Source organism: Oncorhynchus gorbuscha, linkage group LG18, assembly GCF_021184085.1.
Source record: "Oncorhynchus gorbuscha isolate QuinsamMale2020 ecotype Even-year linkage group LG18, OgorEven_v1.0, whole genome shotgun sequence".
Taxonomy (NCBI): Eukaryota; Metazoa; Chordata; class Actinopteri; order Salmoniformes; family Salmonidae; genus Oncorhynchus; species Oncorhynchus gorbuscha.
In genome coordinates this window covers 76,883,843-76,905,841 of record NC_060190.1, presented here as the reverse complement: position 1 = coordinate 76,905,841, position 21,999 = coordinate 76,883,843, and the positions used below count along the sequence as shown (strand labels likewise).

Genomic DNA, 21,999 nt, shown 5'->3' with positions numbered 1-21,999 from the left:
TGAACAGAGAGGCACTGAACAGAGAGGCACTGAACAGAGAGGCAGTGAACAGAGAGGCACTGAACAGAGAGGCAGTGAACAGAGAGGCACTGAACAGAGAGGCAGTGAACAGAGAGGCACTGAACAGAGAGGCAGTGAACAGAGAGGCACTGAACAGAGAGGCACTGAACAGAGAGGCACTGAACAGAGAGCACACTGAATAGAGAGGGCACTGAACAGAGATCGCACTGAACAGAGAGGCAGTGAATAGAGAGGGCAGTGAACAGAGAGGGCACTGAACAGAGATCGCACTGAACAGAGAGGCACTGAACAGAGAGCACACTGAACAGAGAGGCAGTGAACAGAGATCACACTGAACAGAGAGGCAGTGAACAGAGATCACACTGAACAGAGAGGCACTGAACAGAGAGCACACTGAACAGAGAGGCAGTGAACAGAGAGCACACTGAACAGAGAGGCAGTGAACAGAGAGGCAGTGAATAGAGAGGGCAGTGAACAGAGAGGGCACTGAACAGAGAGGGCACTGAACAGAGAGGGCACTGAACAGAGATCACACTGAACAGAGAGGCACTGAACAGAGAGCACACTGAACAGAGAGGCAGTGAACAGAGAGGCAGTGAATAGAGAGGGCAGTGAACAGAGAGGGCAGTGAACAGAGAGGCACTGAACAGAGAGGCACTGAACAGAGAGGCAGTGAACAGAGAGGCACTGAACAGAGAGGCAGTGAACAGAGAGGCACTGAACAGAGAGGCAGTGAACAGAGAGGCACTGAACAGAGAGGCAGTGAACAGAGAGGCACTGAACAGAGAGGCACTGAACAGAGAGGCACTGAACAGAGAGCACACTGAATAGAGAGGGCACTGAACAGAGATCGCACTGAACAGAGAGGCAGTGAATAGAGAGGGCAGTGAACAGAGAGGGCACTGAACAGAGATCGCACTGAACAGAGAGGCACTGAACAGAGAGCACACTGAACAGAGAGGCAGTGAACAGAGATCACACTGAACAGAGAGGCAGTGAACAGAGATCACACTGAACAGAGAGGCACTGAACAGAGAGCACACTGAACAGAGAGGCAGTGAACAGAGAGCACACTGAACAGAGAGGCAGTGAACAGAGAGGCAGTGAATACAGAGGGCAGTGAACAGAGAGGGCACTGAACAGAGAGGGCACTGAACAGAGAGGGCACTGAACAGAGATCACACTGAACAGAGAGGCACTGAACAGAGAGCACACTGAACAGAGAGGCAGTGAACAGAGAGGCAGTGAATAGAGAGGGCAGTGAACAGAGAGGGCAGTGAACAGAGAGGCACTGAACAGAGAGGCACTGAACAGAGAGGCAGTGAACAGAGAGGCACTGAACAGAGAGGCAGTGAACAGAGAGGCACTGAACAGAGAGGCAGTGAACAGAGAGGCACTGAACAGAGAGGCAGTGAACAGAGAGGCACTGAACAGAGAGGCACTGAACAGAGAGGCACTGAACAGAGAGCACACTGAATAGAGAGGGCACTGAACAGAGATCACTGAACAGAGAGGCAGTGAATAGAGAGGGCAGTGAACAGAGAGGGCACTGAACAGAGATCGCACTGAACAGAGAGGCACTGAACAGAGAGCACACTGAACAGAGAGGCAGTGAACAGAGATCACACTGAACAGAGAGGCAGTGAACAGAGATCACACTGAACAGAGAGGCACTGAACAGAGAGCACACTGAACAGAGAGGCAGTGAACAGAGAGCACACTGAACAGAGAGGCAGTGAACAGAGAGGCAGTGAATAGAGAGGGCAGTGAACAGAGAGGGCACTGAACAGAGAGGGCACTGAACAGAGAGGGCACTGAACAGAGATCACACTGAACAGAGAGGCACTGAACAGAGAGCACACTGAACAGAGAGGCAGTGAACAGAGAGGCAGTGAATAGAGAGGGCAGTGAACAGAGAGGGCAGTGAACAGAGAGGCACTGAACAGAGATCACACTGAACAGAGAGGCAGTGAACAGAGAGGCAGTGAATAGAGAGGGCAGTGAACAGAGAGGCAGTGAACAGAGAGGGCAGTGAACAGAGAGGGCAGTGAACAGAGAGGGCAGTGAACAGAGAGGGCACTGAACAGAGAGGCAGTGAATAGAGAGGCAGTGAATAGAGAGGCACTGAACAGAGAGGCACTGAACAGAGAGGCACTGAACAGAGAGCACACTGAATAGAAAGGGCACTGAACAGAGATCGCACTGAACAGAGAGGCAGTGAACAGAGAGGCAGTGAATAGAGAGGGCAGTGAACAGAGAGGGCACTGAACAGAGATCACACTGAACAGAGATCGCACTGAACAGAGAGGCACTGAACAGAGAGCACACTGAACAGAGAGGCAGTGAACAGAGATCACACTGAACAGAGAGGCACTGAACAGAGATCACACTGAACAGAGAGGCACTGAACAGAGAGCACACTGAACAGAGAGGCAGTGAACAGAGATCACACTGAACAGAGAGGCAGTGAACAGAGATCACACTGAACAGAGAGGCACTGAACAGAGATCACACTGAACAGAGAGGCAGTGAACAGAGAGCACACTGAACAGAGAGGCAGTGAACAGAGAGGCAGTGAATATAGAGGGCAGTGAACAGAGAGGGCACTGAACAGAGAGGGCACTGAACAGAGATCACACTGAACAGAGAGGCACTGAACAGAGAGCACACTGAACAGAGAGGCAGTGAACAGAGATCACACTGAACAGAGAGGCAGTGAATAGAGAGGGCAGTGAACAGAGAGGGCACTGAACAGAGAGGGCACTGAACAGAGATCACACTGAACAGAGAGGCACTGAACAGAGAGCACACTGAACAGAGAGGCAGTGAACAGAGAGGCAGTGAATAGAGAGGCACTGAACAGAGAGGGACTGAACAGAGAGCACACTGAACAGAGAGGCAGTGAACAGAGAGGGCAGTGAACAGAGAGGGCAGTGAACAGAGAGGCACTGAACAGAGAGGCACTGAACAGAGATCACACTGAACAGAGAGGCAGTGAACAGAGAGGCAGTGAACAGAGAGGGCAGTGAACAGAGAGGGCAGTGAACAGAGAGGGCAGTGAACAGAGAGGCAGTGAATAGAGAGGCACTGAACAGAGAAGCACTGAACAGAGAGGCACTGAACAGAGAAGCACTGAACAGAGATCACACTGAACAGAGAGGCAGTGAACAGAGAGGCACTGAACAGAGAGGCACTGAACAGAGATCACACTGAACAGAGAGGCAGTGAACAGAGAGGCAGTGAACAGAGAGGCAGTGAACAGAGAGGCAGTGAACAGAGAGGGCAGTGAACAGAGAGGGCAGTGAACAGAGAGGGCACTGAACAGAGAGGCAGTGAATAGAGAGGCAGTGAATAGAGAGGCACTGAACAGAGAGGCACTGAACAGAGAGGCACTGAACAGAGAGCACACTGAATAGAAAGGGCACTGAACAGAGATCGCACTGAACAGAGAGGCAGTGAACAGAGAGGCAGTGAATAGAGAGGGCAGTGAACAGAGAGGGCACTGAACAGAGATCACACTGAACAGAGATCGCACTGAACAGAGAGGCACTGAACAGAGAGCACACTGAACAGAGAGGCAGTGAACAGAGATCACACTGAACAGAGAGGCACTGAACAGAGATCACACTGAACAGAGAGGCACTGAACAGAGAGCACACTGAACAGAGAGGCAGTGAACAGAGATCACACTGAACAGAGAGGCAGTGAACAGAGATCACACTGAACAGAGAGGCACTGAACAGAGATCACACTGAACAGAGAGGCAGTGAACAGAGAGCACACTGAACAGAGAGGCAGTGAACAGAGAGGCAGTGAATAGAGAGGGCAGTGAACAGAGAGGGCACTGAACAGAGAGGGCACTGAACAGAGATCACACTGAACAGAGAGGCACTGAACAGAGAGCACACTGAACAGAGAGGCAGTGAACAGAGAGGCAGTGAATAGAGAGGGCAGTGAACAGAGAGGGCACTGAACAGAGAGGGCACTGAACAGAGATCACACTGAACAGAGAGGCACTGAACAGAGAGCACACTGAACAGAGAGGCAGTGAACAGAGAGGCAGTGAATAGAGAGGGCAGTGAACAGAGAGGGCAGTGAACAGAGAGGGCACTGAACAGAGATCACACTGAACAGAGAGGCACTGAACAGAGAGCACACTGAACAGAGAGGCAGTGAACAGAGATCACACTGAACAGAGAGGCAGTGAACAGAGAGGCAGTGAACAGAGAGGGCAGTGAACAGAGAGGGCAGTGAACAGAGAGGCAGTGAACAGAGAGGCAGTGAACAGAGAGGCAGTGAACAGAGAGGGCAGTGAACAGAGAGGGCACTGAACAGAGAGGCAGTGAATAGAGAGGCACTGAACAGAGATCACACTGAACAGAGAGGCACTGAACAGAGAGCACACTGAACAGAGAGGCAGTGAACAGAGAGCACACTGAACAGAGAGGCAGTGAACAGAGAGCACACTGAACAGAGAGGCAGTGAACAGAGAGGCAGTGAATAGAGAGGGCACTGAACAGAGAGGCAGTGAACAGAGAGCACACTGAACAGAGAGGCAGTGAACAGAGAGCACACTGAACAGAGAGGCACTGAACAGAGAGGCAGTGAATAGAGAGGCACTGAACAGAGAAGCACTGAACAGAGAGGCACTGAACAGAGAGGCACTGAACAGAGAGGCACTGAACAGAGAGGCACTGAACAGAGAAGCACTGAACAGAGAGGCACTGAACAGAGAGGCAGTGAACAGAGAGGCAGTGAACAGAGATCACACTGAACAGAGAGGCACTGAACAGAGATCACACTGAACAGAGAGGCAGTGAACAGAGAGCACACTGAACAGAGAGGCAGTGAACAGAGAGGCAGTGAATAGAGAGGGCAGTGAACAGAGAGGGCAGTGAACAGAGAGGGCACTGAACAGAGATCACACTGAACAGAGAGGCACTGAACAGAGAGCACACTGAACAGAGAGGCAGTGAACAGAGAGCACACTGAACAGAGAGGCAGTGAACAGAGAGCACACTGAACAGAGAGGCAGTGAACAGAGAGGCAGTGAATAGAGAGGGCACTGAACAGAGAGGCAGTGAACAGAGAGCACACTGAACAGAGAGGCAGTGAACAGAGAGCACACTGAACAGAGAGGCACTGAACAGAGAGGCAGTGAATAGAGAGGCAGTGAACAGAGAAGCACTGAACAGAGAGGCACTGAACAGAGAAGCACTGAACAGAGAGGCACTGAACAGAGAGGCAGTGAACAGAGAGGCAGTGAACAGAGATCACACTGAACAGAGAGGCACTGAACAGAGATCACACTGAACAGAGAGGCAGTGAACAGAGAGCACACTGAACAGAGAGGCAGTGAACAGAGAGGCAGTGAATAGAGAGGGCAGTGAACAGAGAGGGCAGTGAACAGAGAGGGCACTGAACAGAGATCACACTGAACAGAGAGGCACTGAACAGAGAGCACACTGAACAGAGAGGCAGTGAACAGAGAGGCAGTGAATAGAGAGGGCAGTGAACAGAGAGGGCAGTGAACAGAGAGGGCACTGAACAGAGATCACACTGAACAGAGAGGCACTGAACAGAGAGCACACTGAACAGAGAGGGCAGTGAACAGAGAGGGCACTGAACAGAGAGGCAGTGAATAGAGAGGCAGTGAATAGAGAGGCACTGAACAGAGAGGCACTGAACAGAGAGGCACTGAACAGAGAGCACACTGAATAGAAAGGGCACTGAACAGAGATCGCACTGAACAGAGAGGCAGTGAACAGAGAGGCAGTGAATAGAGAGGGCAGTGAACAGAGAGGGCACTGAACAGAGATCACACTGAACAGAGATCGCACTGAACAGAGAGGCACTGAACAGAGAGCACACTGAACAGAGAGGCAGTGAACAGAGATCACACTGAACAGAGAGGCACTGAACAGAGATCACACTGAACAGAGAGGCACTGAACAGAGAGCACACTGAACAGAGAGGCAGTGAACAGAGATCACACTGAACAGAGAGGCAGTGAACAGAGATCACACTGAACAGAGAGGCACTGAACAGAGATCACACTGAACAGAGAGGCAGTGAACAGAGAGCACACTGAACAGAGGCAGTGAACAGAGAGGCAGTGAATAGAGAGGGCAGTGAACAGAGAGGGCACTGAACAGAGAGGGCACTGAACAGAGATCACACTGAACAGAGAGGCACTGAACAGAGAGCACACTGAACAGAGAGGCAGTGAACAGAGAGGCAGTGAATAGAGAGGGCAGTGAACAGAGAGGGCACTGAACAGAGAGGGCACTGAACAGAGATCACACTGAACAGAGAGGCACTGAACAGAGAGCACACTGAACAGAGAGGCAGTGAACAGAGAGGCAGTGAATAGAGAGGGCAGTGAACAGAGAGGGCAGTGAACAGAGAGGGCAGTGAACAGAGAGGCACTGAACAGAGAGGCACTGAACAGAGATCACACTGAACAGAGAGGCAGTGAACAGAGAGGCAGTGAACAGAGAGGGCAGTGAACAGAGAGGGCAGTGAACAGAGAGGGCAGTGAACAGAGAGGCAGTGAATAGAGAGGCACTGAACAGAGAAGCACTGAACAGAGAGGCACTGAACAGAGAAGCACTGAACAGAGATCACACTGAACAGAGAGGCAGTGAACAGAGAGGCACTGAACAGAGAGGCACTGAACAGAGATCACACTGAACAGAGAGGCAGTGAACAGAGAGGCAGTGAACAGAGAGGCAGTGAACAGAGAGGGCAGTGAACAGAGAGGGCAGTGAACAGAGAGGGCAGTGAACAGAGAGGGCACTGAACAGAGAGGCAGTGAATAGAGAGGCAGTGAATAGAGAGGCACTGAACAGAGAGGCACTGAACAGAGAGGCACTGAACAGAGAGCACACTGAATAGAAAGGGCACTGAACAGAGATCGCACTGAACAGAGAGGCAGTGAACAGAGAGGCAGTGAATAGAGAGGGCAGTGAACAGAGAGGGCACTGAACAGAGATCACACTGAACAGAGATCGCACTGAACAGAGAGGCACTGAACAGAGAGCACACTGAACAGAGAGGCAGTGAACAGAGATCACACTGAACAGAGGGCACTGAACAGAGATCACACTGAACAGAGAGGCACTGAACAGAGAGCACACTGAACAGAGAGGCAGTGAACAGAGATCACACTGAACAGAGAGGCAGTGAACAGAGATCACACTGAACAGAGAGGCACTGAACAGAGATCACACTGAACAGAGAGGCAGTGAACAGAGAGCACACTGAACAGAGAGGCAGTGAACAGAGAGGCAGTGAATAGAGAGGGCAGTGAACAGAGAGGGCACTGAACAGAGAGGGCACTGAACAGAGATCACACTGAACAGAGAGGCACTGAACAGAGAGCACACTGAACAGAGAGGCAGTGAACAGAGAGGCAGTGAATAGAGAGGGCAGTGAACAGAGAGGGCACTGAACAGAGAGGGCACTGAACAGAGATCACACTGAACAGAGAGGCACTGAACAGAGAGCACACTGAACAGAGAGGCAGTGAACAGAGAGGCAGTGAATAGAGAGGGCAGTGAACAGAGAGGGCAGTGAACAGAGAGGGCACTGAACAGAGATCACACTGAACAGAGAGGCACTGAACAGAGAGCACACTGAACAGAGAGGCAGTGAACAGAGATCACACTGAACAGAGAGGCAGTGAACAGAGAGGCAGTGAACAGAGAGGGCAGTGAACAGAGAGGGCAGTGAACAGAGAGGCAGTGAACAGAGAGGGCAGTGAACAGAGACGGCAGTGAACAGAGAGGGCACTGAACAGAGAGGCAGTGAATAGAGAGGCACTGAACAGAGATCACACTGAACAGAGAGGCACTGAACAGAGAGCACACTGAACAGAGAGGCAGTGAACAGAGAGCACACTGAACAGAGAGGCAGTGAACAGAGAGGCAGTGAATAGAGAGGGCACTGAACAGAGAGCACACTGAACAGAGAGGCAGTGAACAGAGAGCACACTGAACAGAGAGGCAGTGAACAGAGAGGCAGTGAACAGAGATCACACTGAACAGAGAGGCACTGAACAGAGATCACACTGAACAGAGAGGCAGTGAACAGAGAGCACACTGAACAGAGAGGCAGTGAACAGAGAGGCAGTGAATAGAGAGGGCAGTGAACAGAGAGGGCAGTGAACAGAGAGGGCACTGAACAGAGATCACACTGAACAGAGAGGCACTGAACAGAGAGCACACTGAACAGAGAGGCAGTGAACAGAGAGGCAGTGAATAGAGAGGGCAGTGAACAGAGAGGGCAGTGAACAGAGAGGGCACTGAACAGAGATCACACTGAACAGAGAGGCACTGAACAGAGAGCACACTGAACAGAGAGGGCAGTGAACAGAGAGGCACTGAACAGAGAGGCAGTGAATAGAGAGGCAGTGAATAGAGAGGCACTGAACAGAGAGGCACTGAACAGAGAGGCACTGAACAGAGAGCACACTGAATAGAAAGGGCACTGAACAGAGATCGCACTGAACAGAGAGGCAGTGAACAGAGAGGCAGTGAATAGAGAGGGCAGTGAACAGAGGGCACTGAACAGAGATCACACTGAACAGAGATCGCACTGAACAGAGAGGCACTGAACAGAGAGCACACTGAACAGAGAGGCAGTGAACAGAGATCACACTGAACAGAGAGGCACTGAACAGAGATCACACTGAACAGAGAGGCACTGAACAGAGAGCACACTGAACAGAGAGGCAGTGAACAGAGATCACACTGAACAGAGAGGCAGTGAACAGAGATCACACTGAACAGAGAGGCACTGAACAGAGATCACACTGAACAGAGAGGCAGTGAACAGAGAGCACACTGAACAGAGAGGCAGTGAACAGAGAGGCAGTGAATAGAGAGGGCAGTGAACAGAGAGGGCACTGAACAGAGGGCACTGAACAGAGATCACACTGAACAGAGAGGCACTGAACAGAGAGCACACTGAACAGAGAGGCAGTGAACAGAGAGGCAGTGAATAGAGAGGGCAGTGAACAGAGAGGGCACTGAACAGAGAGGGCACTGAACAGAGATCACACTGAACAGAGAGGCACTGAACAGAGAGCACACTGAACAGAGAGGCAGTGAACAGAGAGGCAGTGAATAGAGAGGGCAGTGAACAGAGAGGGCAGTGAACAGAGAGGGCAGTGAACAGAGAGGCACTGAACAGAGAGGCACTGAACAGAGATCACACTGAACAGAGAGGCAGTGAACAGAGAGGCAGTGAACAGAGAGGGCAGTGAACAGAGAGGGCAGTGAACAGAGAGGCAGTGAACAGAGATCACACTGAACAGAGAGGCACTGAACAGAGATCACACTGAACAGAGAGGCAGTGAACAGAGAGCACACTGAACAGAGAGGCAGTGAACAGAGAGGCAGTGAATAGAGAGGGCAGTGAACAGAGAGGGCACTGAACAGAGAGGGCACTGAACAGAGATCACACTGAACAGAGAGGCACTGAACAGAGAGCACACTGAACAGAGAGGCAGTGAACAGAGAGGCAGTGAATAGAGAGGGCAGTGAACAGAGAGGGCACTGAACAGAGAGGGCACTGAACAGAGATCACACTGAACAGAGAGGCACTGAACAGAGAGCACACTGAACAGAGAGGCAGTGAACAGAGAGGCAGTGAATAGAGAGGGCAGTGAACAGAGAGGGCAGTGAACAGAGAGGGCAGTGAACAGAGAGGCACTGAACAGAGAGGCACTGAACAGAGATCACACTGAACAGAGAGGCAGTGAACAGAGAGGCAGTGAACAGAGAGGCAGTGAACAGAGAGGGCAGTGAACAGAGAGGGCAGTGAACAGAGAGGGCAGTGAACAGAGAGGCAGTGAATAGAGAGGCACTGAACAGAGAAGCACTGAACAGAGAGGCACTGAACAGAGAAGCACTGAACAGAGATCACACTGAACAGAGAGGCAGTGAACAGAGAGGCACTGAACAGAGAGGCACTGAACAGAGATCACACTGAACAGAGAGGCAGTGAACAGAGAGGCAGTGAACAGAGAGGCAGTGAACAGAGAGGCAGTGAACAGAGAGGGCAGTGAACAGAGAGGGCAGTGAACAGAGAGGGCACTGAACAGAGATCACACTGAACAGAGAGGCACTGAACAGAGAGCACACTGAACAGAGAGGCACTGAACAGAGAGGCACTGAACAGAGAGGCACTGAACAGAGAGGCACTGAACAGAGAGGGCACTGAACAGAGGGCACTGAACAGAGAGGCACTGAACAGAGAGGCACTGAACAGAGAGGCACTGAACAGAGAGGCACTGAACAGAGAGGCAGTGAACAGAGATCACACTGAACAGAGAGGCACTGAACAGAGAGGCACTGAACAGAGAGGCACTGAACAGAGAGGCACTGAACAGAGAGGCAGTGAACAGAGGCACTGAACAGAGAGGCAGTGAACAGAGAGGGCACTGAACAGAGAGGCACTGAACAGAGAGGCACTGAACAGAGAGGCAGTGAACAGAGAGGCACTGAACAGAGAGGCACTGAACAGAGAGGCAGTGAACAGAGAGGCACTGAACAGAGAGGCACTGAACAGAGAGGCACTGAACAGAGAGGCACTGAACAGAGAGGCACTGAACAGAGAGGCACTGAACAGAGAGGCACTGAACAGAGAGGCACTGAACAGAGAGGCACTGAACAGAGAGGCACTGAACAGAACAGAGAGGCACTGAACAGAGAGGCACTGAACAGAGAGGCACTGAACAGAGAGGCAGTGAACAGAGAGGCACTGAACAGAGAGGCACTGAACAGAGAGGCAGTGAACAGAGAGGCACTGAACAGAGAGGCAGTGAACAGAGAGGGCACTGAACAGAGAGGCAGTGAACAGAGAGGCACTGAACAGAGAGGCAGTGAACAGAGAGGCACTGAACAGAGAGGCACTGAACAGAGAGGCACTGAACAGAGAGGCAGTGAACAGAGAGGCACTGAACAGAGAGGCAGTGAATAGAGAGGGCACTGAACAGAGAGGCAGTGAACAGAGAGGCACTGAACAGAGAGGCAGTGAACAGAGAGGCAGTGAATAGAGAGGGCACTGAACAGAGAGGCACTGAACAGAGAGGCAGTGAACAGAGAGGCACTGAACAGAGAGGCACTGAACAGAGAGGCACTGAACAGAGAGGCACTGAACAGAGAGGCACTGAACAGAGAGGCACTGAACAGAGAGGCACTGAACAGAGAGGCACTGAACAGAGAGGCACTGAACAGAGAGGCAGTGAACAGAGAGGCACTGAACAGAGAGGCACTGAACAGAGAGGCAGTGAACAGAGAGGCACTGAACAGAGAGGCAGTGAATAGAGAGGGCACTGAACAGAGAGGCAGTGAACAGAGAGGCACTGAACAGAGAGGCAGTGAACAGAGAGGCAGTGAACAGAGAGGCACTGAACAGAGAGGCACTGAACAGAGAGGCAGTGAACAGAGAGGCACTGAACAGAGAGGCAGTGAATAGAGAGGGCACTGAACAGAGAGGCAGTGAACAGAGAGGCACTGAACAGAGAGGCAGTGAACAGAGAGGCAGTGAATAGAGAGGGCACTGAACAGAGAGGCAGTGAATAGAGAGGGCACTGAACAGAGAGGCACTGAACAGAGAGGCAGTGAACAGAGAGGCACTGAACAGAGAGGCAGTGAACAGAGATCACACTGAACAGAGAGGCAGTGAACAGAGATCACACTGAACAGAGAAGCACTGAACAGAGAGGCAGTGAACAGAGAGGCACTGAACAGAGATCACACTGAACAGAGATCACACTGAACAGAGAGGCACTGAACAGAGATCACACTGAACAGAGAGGCACTGAACAGAGATCACACTGAACAGAGAGGCAGTGAACAGAGAGGCACTGAACAGAGAGGCACTGAACAGAGATCACACTGAACAGAGAGGCAGTGAACAGAGAGGCACTGAACAGAGATCACACTGAACAGAGAGGCAGTGAACAGAGAGGCAGTGAACAGAGAGGCACTGAACAGAGAGGCACTGAACAGAGAGGCACTGAACAGAGAGGGCACTGAACAGAGAGCACACTGAACAGAGATCGCACTGAATAGAGAGGCACTGAACAGAGAGCACACTGAACAGAGAGGCAGTGAACAGAGATCACACTGAACAGAGAGGCAGTGAATAGAGAGGGCAGTGAACAGAGAGGGCACTGAACAGAGATCACACTGAACAGAGATCGCACTGAATAGAGAGGCACTGAACAGAGATCACACTGAACAGAGAGGCAGTGAACAGAGAGGCAGTGAATAGAGAGGGCAGTGAACAGAGAGGGCACTGAACAGAGATCACACTGAACAGAGATCGCACTGAACAGAGAGGCACTGAACAGAGAGCACACTGAACAGAGAGGCAGTGAACAGAGATCACACTGAACAGAGAGGCAGTGAACAGAGAGGCAGTGAATAGAGAGGGCAGTGAACAGAGATCACACTGAACAGAGAGGCAGTGAATAGAGAGGCAGTGAATAGAGAGGGCAGTGAACAGAGAGGGCACTGAACAGAGAGGCAGTGAATAGAGAGGCAGTGAATAGAGAGGCAGTGAATAGAGAGGCAGTGAATAGAGAGGCAGTGAATAGAGAGGCAGTGAATAGAGAGGCAGTGAATAGAGAGGCAGTGAATAGAGAGGCAGTGAATAGAGAGGCAGTGAATAGAGAGGCAGTGAATAGAGAGGGCAGTGAACAGAGAGGCAGTGAACAGAGAGGCAGTGAATAGAGAGGCAGTGAATAGAGAGGCAGTGAATAGAGAGGCAGTGAATAGAGAGGCAGTGAATAGAGAGGCAGTGAATAGAGAGGCAGTGAATAGAGAGGCAGTGAATAGAGAGGCAGTGAATAGAGAGGCAGTGAATAGAGAGGCAGTGAATAGAGAGGCAGTGAATAGAGAGGCAGTGAATAGAGAGGCAGTGAATAGAGAGGCAGTGAATAGAGAGGCAGTGAATAGAGAGGCAGTGAATAGAGAGGCAGTGAATAGAGAGGCAGTGAATAGAGAGGCAGTGAATAGAGAGGCAGTGAACAGAGAGGCACTGAACAGAGGCATATGCCCTACGACGTTCAGGTCCTAAACCTACCCATGCCCTACGACGTTCAGGTCCTACCCATGCCCGCCAACGTTCAGGTCCTACCCATGCCCGCCAACGTTCAGGTCCTACCCATGCCCAACAACGTTCAGGTCCTACCCATGCCCAACAACGTTCAGGTCCTACCCATGCCCAACAACGTTCAGGTCCTACCCATGCCCAACAACGTTCAGGTCCTACCCATGCCCAACAACGTTCAGGTCCTACCCATGCCCTACAACGTTCAGGTCCTACCCATGCCCGCCACATTCAGGTCCCTACCAGCCAGATTGCTTCTGCTAAATGTAAAAGGCCCGGCTCTGCCCGGAACCCAAAATCAGAAATAACTTAGTAAATCCATTAGCTGCTCCTCTCTGTCTGTCTCTCACTCCCTGCACTCTGCTCATGGCCGCTCTGAGTTTCCATAGCAACGCCTCCGCTTGTGTTGCTCTGCTCAATGACGAGACATGAGAGAGCAGTTGGCTGTTAACTACTTTTCGTCACTCTAAACTCCCAACATAACTCAAGAAACATTATTATTTTTTTGCGTGAAATAATCTCTCCTGTTTCTATATTTGATGAGGTTGAAGCACTTCTGACACCAATGTTATGATCTTAGTTTAGTCGGATGTGATTTGTACTGAACAAGATGAGTACGAGCAAATGGCTCAGCTTAATAATGTTAGTGAGACCCGAGCCCTACCCGTACCCTAGTTATTGATGAAAAAACAGGCCCTAATGTTTTATGTCGGGGCGTAGGACTCAAGCCAGATAGCAGAGCTCCACAAAGCAACAGGAGGGATCAGACAGCACACAACAGATGGTCTGATATAGTAAAGAGACCAAAGATAATTGTACTGTTTGTTAGTGCTCTTTCAGGTCAGTTTGATTCTGGTTTTATTATTTTTTTTTAAGAATCACTGTTCTCGATTTCGATTGTAATTTTTTTTTTTACATTAAATGCATTGTGAAATAATGATATAAAAAATATCAGAGATTTTTTTAATAGAAATTCCAAAGCCAACAAGTGAACATTTCAATTACTGAAACATTGAAAACATTCCATTGTCTCTGTCAGTTCCACAAAATAAAATAGGACATGACTAGGAAATAATCAAATATTTTAGTTGTATTTATTTAGTTTAGTTAGTTTTATTTTATTATTTTTTCATTTCTTAAAGTCATCATCTCATCTCTCCTCAGGCAGTAGCAGCCAACCATCCAACCAGCCAACCATCCAACCAGCCAACCATCCAACCAGCCAACCAGCCAACCATCCAACCATCCAACCATCCAACCAGCCAACCATCCAACCAGCCAACCATCCAACCAGCCAACCAGCCAACCAGCCAACCATCCAACCAGCCAACCATCCAACCAGCCAACCAGCCAACCAGCCAACCATCCCACCAGCCAACCATCCAACCAGCCAACCATCCCACCAGCCAACCATCCAACCAGCCAACCATCCAACCATCCTACCAGCCAACCATCCAACCAACCAACCATCCCACCAGCCAACCATCCCACCAGCCAACCATCCAACCATCCAACCAGCCAACCATCCAACCAACCAACCATCCAACCAGCCAACCATCCAACCATCCAACCAGCCAACCATCCAACCAGCCAACCATCCAACCATCCAACCAGCCAACCATCCAACCAGCCAACCATCCAACCATCCAACCGGCTAACCATCCAACCGGCCAACCGGCCAACCGGCCAACCGGCCAACCATCCAACCATCCAACCATCCAACCATCCAACCAGCCAACCAGCCAACCAGCCAACCATCCAACCATCCCACCATCCAACCATCCAACCATCCAACCAGCCAACCATCTAACGTGGTCTCTGTTCTCCCCACACTGTAATGCCAACTGTAACGGATGTGAAACAGCTAGTTTAGTTAGGTGATGGTGAACTGCTAAATAGCATTTCAATCGGTGAGGTCATGGAGAGACTGAAGTAGTGGTTCCCCCTTGATGGCAGATGGCCGAAGCTTTTGTGGAGCGAGGGTAACGATGCTTCGTGGGTGACTGTTGTTGATGTGTGCAGAGGGTTCCTGGTTCGCGCCCGGGTATGGGCGAGGGGACGGTCTAAAATTATACTGTTACACAACCAGCCAATCATCTAACGTTGTCTCTGTCCTCCACACACTGTAAAGTCTTTAGTCATCCTATTTAGATAGGCTGCCGAGGAATGCTACAGAGCTGTCTGACAATCACTTTACCAGTTTTTCAGTAGATAGATGGAGAACTGAAAACAGGGGATCTAAGGTGATGGAGAACTGAAAACAGGGGATCTAAGGTGAGGGAGAACTGAAAACAGGGGATCTAAGGTGAGGGAGATGGAGAACTGAAAACAGGGGATCTAAGGTGAGGGAGGTGGAGAACTGAAAACAGGGGATCTAAGGTGAGGGAGAAACTGAAAACAGGGGATCTAAGGTGAGGGAGGTGGAGAACTGAAAACAGGGGATCTAAGGTGAGGGAGAACTGAAAACAGGGGATCTAAGGTGAGGGAGAACTGAAAACAGGGGATCTAAGGTGAGGGAGGTGGAGAACTGAAAACAGGGGATCTAAGGTGAGGGAGGTGGAGAACTGAAAACAGGGGATCTAAGGTGAGGGAGAACTGAAAACAGGGGATCTAAGGTGAGGGAGGTGGAGAACTGAAAACAGGGGATCTAAGGTGATGGAGATGGAGAACTGAAAACAGAGGATCCAAGGTGAGGGAGATGGAGAACTGAAAACAGGGGATCCAAGGTGAGGGAGATGGAGAACTGAAAACAGGGGATCTAAGGTGAGGGAGATGGAGAACTGAAAACAGGGGATCTAAGGTGAGGGAGATGGAGAACTGAAAACAGGGGATCTAAGGTGAGGGAGATGGAGAACTGAAAACAGGGGATCTAAGGTGAGGGAGATGGAGAACTGAAAACAGGGGATCTAAGGTGAGGGAGAACTGAAAACAGGGGATCTAAGGTGAGGGAGGTGGAGAACTGAAAACAGGGGATCTAAGGTGAGGGGGAACTGAAAACAGGGGATCTAAGGTGAGGGAGGTGGAGAACTGAAAACAGGGGATCTAAGGTGAGGGAGATGGAGAACTGAAAACAGGGGATCTAAGGTGAGGGAGATGGAGAACTGAAAACAGGGGATCTAAGGTGAGGGAGATGGAGAACTGAAAACAGGGGATCTAAGGTGATGGAGATGGAGAACTGAAAACAGAGGATCCAATACTTTTCCAATAATTTTGACCACTATCTTTATTAGAATTGTTTTTATATATAAAGTAAGGTGTATAAACAATTAACCTTCTTTTCAACTGGAGCAGAAAAACTGTAACTATGGAAGCCCAGAGCAAAATAATAGCTTTATTTGTAGTGTACAACAATACTTTTTCAAACATTTAGTTTTTTGTTTTGGTACAGTAAGGTGTGAGAACAATTAACCTTGTTCTCACCTGTACCAGAGACACTGTCACTCTGGAAGCCCAGAACTGCAGACAGAATGGTAGGGAAATAGCCTATTTCCTCTAGGAGCTCATTGGAGCAGTTTATTTACCTTGATTGTGGGTTTCCTGGTGGAGGATCCTCGGTACCATCCTGAAACAGAGAAATATCAAAATCAATGTTTAGGAGAGGCCTGAGAACAGCCCTGATCTCATCCTTTACCCCACCCTCTGAAATTCCTGAATTCAGCATTATCAGTATCATCTTAACGTTGTGGATAATGTCAGAGACTGGGCTCAGGTAGGACTGATGTTATCTTAACGTTAACGGGCTCAGGTAGGACTGATGTTATCTTAAGTGCCTTAGACCGCTGTGGCTGTCGGGAGGTGTGTAGCCAAACTTCGTCATACGGGCCAAAATCTGAGAGATTTTTGTTAAAAAATCAGAATGATTCCGGATTCTGTAAACCTCTTTTTTTAAATCCAGGTTTAGATCGATCTGGCTGTTTTTGATACATTTTCCCCCAGAAAAAAATAGATAGCATCATTCTCATCCGGATACCACAATATCGAAATGACAGAATCAGAACAGACTTTGAACAGGCCTTGCCATCTACTGGGCAGGTTGTGGTATTCCTAATACACTGTCATTGGGAAACAGAGATGAGTGAACTCCCATCAGTTGTACAACTGAATGTATTCAACTGAAATGTGTCTTCCACATTTAACCCCCGACCCCTCTGAATCAGAGAGGTGCGGGAGGGGGCTGCCTTAATCAACATCCACCGTCTCCCAGCTCCCAGGGGAACATTAAAGGTACCTTGTAGATTCATTTATATATCACTTACAAGTAGATTCATTTATTTGACACTTTTAAAATAACAACTGATCACATATCTATACTGCAGTCAATTTAACTTAATCAACTTTTCTTTTTCAGATGTAAAAATGTTTCTTAAACCTCCTCACCTTTAGGAACATTGCCCATTTTTGGTTTGTAGTGCCTCTTTAAATCCACCCAGAATCCACCATTCCAGTGGTCCTGTTGTTTGGCATCAAAATGATCCTAATCACTATCTTTTGACCTTAAAATTATCCTAATCACTATCTTTTGACCTTAAAATGATCCTAATCACTATCTTTTGGCCTTATAATTATCCTAATCACTATCTTTTGACCTTAAAATGATCCTAATCACTATCTTTTCAGTTTTCAAAACAATTCAAAAAAACAAATCCAATCCTGATTAATGGTCAGATTGGACTACCAAATCCTTATCCGGAGGATCAGAATCTACTGTTTTCAGTTTTGAATCAAATCAAATCAAATGTATTTATATAGCCCTTCGTACATCAGCTGATATCTCAAAGAGCTGTACAGAAACCCAGCCTAAAACCACAAACAGCAAGCAATGCAGGTGTAGAAACCCCAATTATAACATTTAGTCCTTATCAGATTGTCGAAATCCAGTCAGAAAAACTGGGCCAAGTAATTCAGCTTCAAATGTTGTTGTTTTTTAAATAGGAAATCTGTTCCCAAGTATTCCCACAAATAAATAATACGAAGACATATGTGATCTTGTCTCAATGTATGAAATTATTGTTATTTTCAAATACAATCTCTTTTTGGGCTTAGTTGTGGTCCATTTTCAATGTACAAATTATTATATTAGGGGGTAGCTATCCCTGCTTTAGGGGGTACCTATCCCTGCTTTAGGGGGTACACATTCCTGCTTTAGGGGGTACCTATCCCTGCTGTAGGGGGTACCTATCCCTGCTTTAGGGGGTACCTATTCCTGCTTTAGGGGGTACCTATCCCTGCTTTAGGGGGTACCTATCCCTGCTTTAGGGGGTACACATTCCTGCTTTAGGGGGTACCTATTCCTGCTTTAGGGGTACCTATCCCTGCTTTAGGGGTACCTATCCCTGCTTTAGGGGTACCATTCCTGCTTTAGGGGTACCTATCCCTGCTTTAGGGGATACACATTCCTGCTTTAGGGGTACCTATCCCTGCTTTAGGGGTACACATTCATGCTTTAGGGGTACACATTCCTGCTTCTAGGGGTACCTATCCCTCCTATTCCTGCTTTAGGGGTACCTATCCCTGCTTTAGGGGTACCTATCCCTGCTTTAGGGGGTACCTATCCCTGCTTTAGGGGGTACACATTCATGCTTTAGGGGGTACCTATCCCTGCTTTAGGGGGTACCTATCCCTGCTTTAGGGGGTACACATTCCTGCTGTAGGGGGTACCTATCCCTGCTTTAGGGGGTACCTATCCCTGCTTTAGGGGGTACACATTCCTGCTTTAGGGGGTACCTATCCCTGCTTTAGGGGGTTCATGCTTTATGTGTACTTCCCTGCTAGGGGGTACCTATCCCTTCTTTAGGGGTACCTATCCCTGCTTTAGGGGTACCTTCCCTGCTTTAGGGGTACCTATCCCTGCTTTAGGGGTACACATTCATGCTTTAGGGGTGTACCTATCCCTGCTTTAGGGGTACCTATTCATTCTTTAGGGGGTACACATTCCTGCTGTAGGGGTTATCCCTGCTCCCTCCCTGCTTTAGGGGGTACACATTCCTGCTTTAGGGGGTACCTATCCCTGCATTCATGCTGGGGGGTACCTATCCCTGCTTTAGGGGGTACCTATCCCTGCTTTAGGGGGTACACATTCCTGCTTTAGGGGGTACCTATCCCTGCTTTAGGGGGTACACATTCCTGCTTTAGGGGGTACCTATCCCTGCTTTAGGGGATACACATTCATGCTTTAGGGGGTACCTATCCCTGCTTTAGGGGGTACCTATCCCTGCTTTAGGGGGTACCTATCCCTGCTTTAGGGGGTACACATTCATGCTTTAGGGGGTACCTATCCCTGCTTTAGGGGGTACACATTCCTGCTTTAGGGGGTACCTATCCCTGCTTTAGGGGTTACCTATCCCTGCTTTAGGGGGTACCTATCCCTGATTTAGGGGGTACACATTCATGCTTTAGGGGGTACCTATCCCTGCTTTAGGGGTACCTATCCCTGCTTTAGGGGTACCTATTCCTGCTTTAGGGGTACCTATCCCTGCTTTAGGGGTACACATTCCTGCTTTAGGGGTACCTATCCCTGCTTTAGGGGATATTCATGCTTTAGGGGTACCTATCCCTGCTTTAGGGGGTACCTATCCCTGCTTTAGGGGGTACCTATCCCTGCTTTAGGGGGTACCTATCCCTGCTTTAGGGGGTACCTATCCCTGCTTTAGGGGGTACCTATCCCTGCTTTAGGGGGTACCTATCCCTGCTTTAGGGGGTACCTATCCCTGCTTTAGGGGGTACCTATCCCTGCTTTAGGGGGTACACATTCTGAATGCAGGTTGCCGGTTATTAACATGGTTCAGACCCAGGGCCTCAAGCTTGATGATGAGTTTGGAGGGTATTATGGTGTTAAATGCTGTGCTGTAGTCAAAGCGCTCGTCTTGCTTCTAACAAGATTCTCTGGTCTGATGAAACCAAGATTGAACTCTGGCCTGAATGCCAAGCGTCACGTCTGGAGGAAACCTGGCACCATCTCCATGGTGAAGCATGGTGGTGGCAGCATCATGCTGTGGGGATGTTTTTCAGTAGCAGGGACTGGGAGACTAGTCAGGATCGAGGGAAAGATGAATGGAGCAAAGTACAGAGCGATCCTTAATGAAAACCTGCTCCAGAGCGCTGAAAATAGCTGTGCAGCTCTCCATCCAACCTGACAGAGCTTGACAGGATCTGCAGAGAAGAATGGGAGAAACTCCCCAAATACAGGTGTGCCAAGGTTGTAGCATCATACCCAAGAAGCACTGAGTAAAGGGTCTGAATACTTATGTACTGTAAATGTCATATTTCACTTCTTTATTTTTTTAAGAAATGTGCTAAAATTTCAATAACAAAAACATTTGATTTGCCATTATGGGGTATTGTGATGTCATTATGGGGTATTGTGATGTCATTATGGGGTATTGTGATGTCATTGTGATGTCATTATGGGGTATTGTGTGTACTGTAAATTGATGAAGAGAAAAACTATTGAATACTATTTTAGGCTGTAATGTAACAAAATGTGGAAAGGGGTCTGACTATGCACTGTACCACTAGAGGTGAGCGCGATTACCATCAAGTAGACTTGTGTTTTGGGGACAGGGATCACGGAACGGCGGAAGTCCCGAGCTCTGGTTCTGAGTGTCGCATGTCCAATCACACGCACGCACGCACGCACGCACGCACGCACGCACGCACGCACGCACGCACGCACGCACGCACGCACGCACGCACGCACGCACGCACGCACGCACGCACGCACGCACGCACGCACGCACGCACGCACGCACGCACGCACGCACGCACGCACGCACGCACGCACGCACGCACGCACGCACGCACGCACGCACGCACGCACGCACGCACGCACGCACACACACACACAGGTAATATAAACCTCTGCTTCTCTCATTCTGTTACTGTAGAGAAACTAAGGTAAACCTACCTAGCAGGAAGTAGATATGTACAGATGTTGTTGTGTATTGTTGGAGTGTAACACACCTTGACATTTCTCCAGTATTTGGACTGTCTCTCCGATCTCCAGAGCCAGACCGTGGGTCACCGTCCCGCGGAATGTACAGATCACTGTGGGAAAGAAAGAAAGAGTTCTCAGTAAGAAGACAGAAAAAAAAAGAGATCTGAAATGGTTCTTCAGCTGTAGACATAGGAAAACCATTTTCGGTTCCAGGTAGAACCCTTTCCACAGACGGTTCTACAGACGGTTCTACAGATGGTTCTACAGACGGTTCTACACCATATTCTATGGTGACAGCCCAGGGAACACTATAAGGTTCGAGATAGCACCTATTGTTTTTTTAAGAGTGTAGCAACAAAGGAAGAGTTACAGACTATATTTTAATTCTGCACTAGTTTAGTTGCCCAACAGAAAAACGCTTGACCCCTGTCTTCACAGCAAGTGTAGAGGTTTGGTAGGTCTGTGTGATAGGGCATGTGAGTGTGACACTGGCAGTCTGTTATCATACAGTAACCCTAGGGCAAAACAACACTTTACTGTCGCAAAAAAACATTCTCTCTCTCTTCTCCTCTCTCTCTCTCTCCACCCTCTCTCTCTCTCTCTCTCTCTCTCTTTCTCTCTCTCCTCTCTCTCTCTCTCTCTCTCTCTCTCTCTCTCTCTCTCTCTCTTTATCCATCCCCCCTCTCTCTCTCTAGTACATAGTACAGCAACTGAATATGCAAAACCACTGACCACATTTATGTATCTATGTCTCTTCCTCTCCCTCTACTTCTAGCTCTCCTCTCTCTTTCTCCTCTCCCTCTAATCTCTCTCTATATTCTATCTCTGCTCTATCTTTCAATTCAATTCAATTCAAGGGCTTTATTGGCATGGGAAACATGAAACATTGAAGTACTATCTCAAGATTAGATAGTACTTCA

At 49.2% G+C, this 21,999-nt stretch overlaps 1 protein-coding gene across 9 annotated transcripts in view; it reads right to left on the bottom strand.

The window, feature by feature from the left end:
• LOC124004047 (dedicator of cytokinesis protein 3-like) overlaps positions 1–21,999 on the bottom strand; it is a 465,878-nt gene that overhangs the window by 322,906 nt on the left and 120,973 nt on the right. For all 9 annotated transcript variants that reach the window (XM_046312789.1, XM_046312790.1, XM_046312794.1 and 6 more), the window contains exons 2-3: positions 21,106–21,189; positions 16,668–16,708 (exon numbers count right to left, since the gene is read on the bottom strand). In XM_046312789.1, the coding sequence (XP_046168745.1) occupies positions 16,668–16,708; positions 21,106–21,189 (125 nt within the window). The remainder of the gene's footprint in view (positions 1–16,667; positions 16,709–21,105; positions 21,190–21,999) is intronic.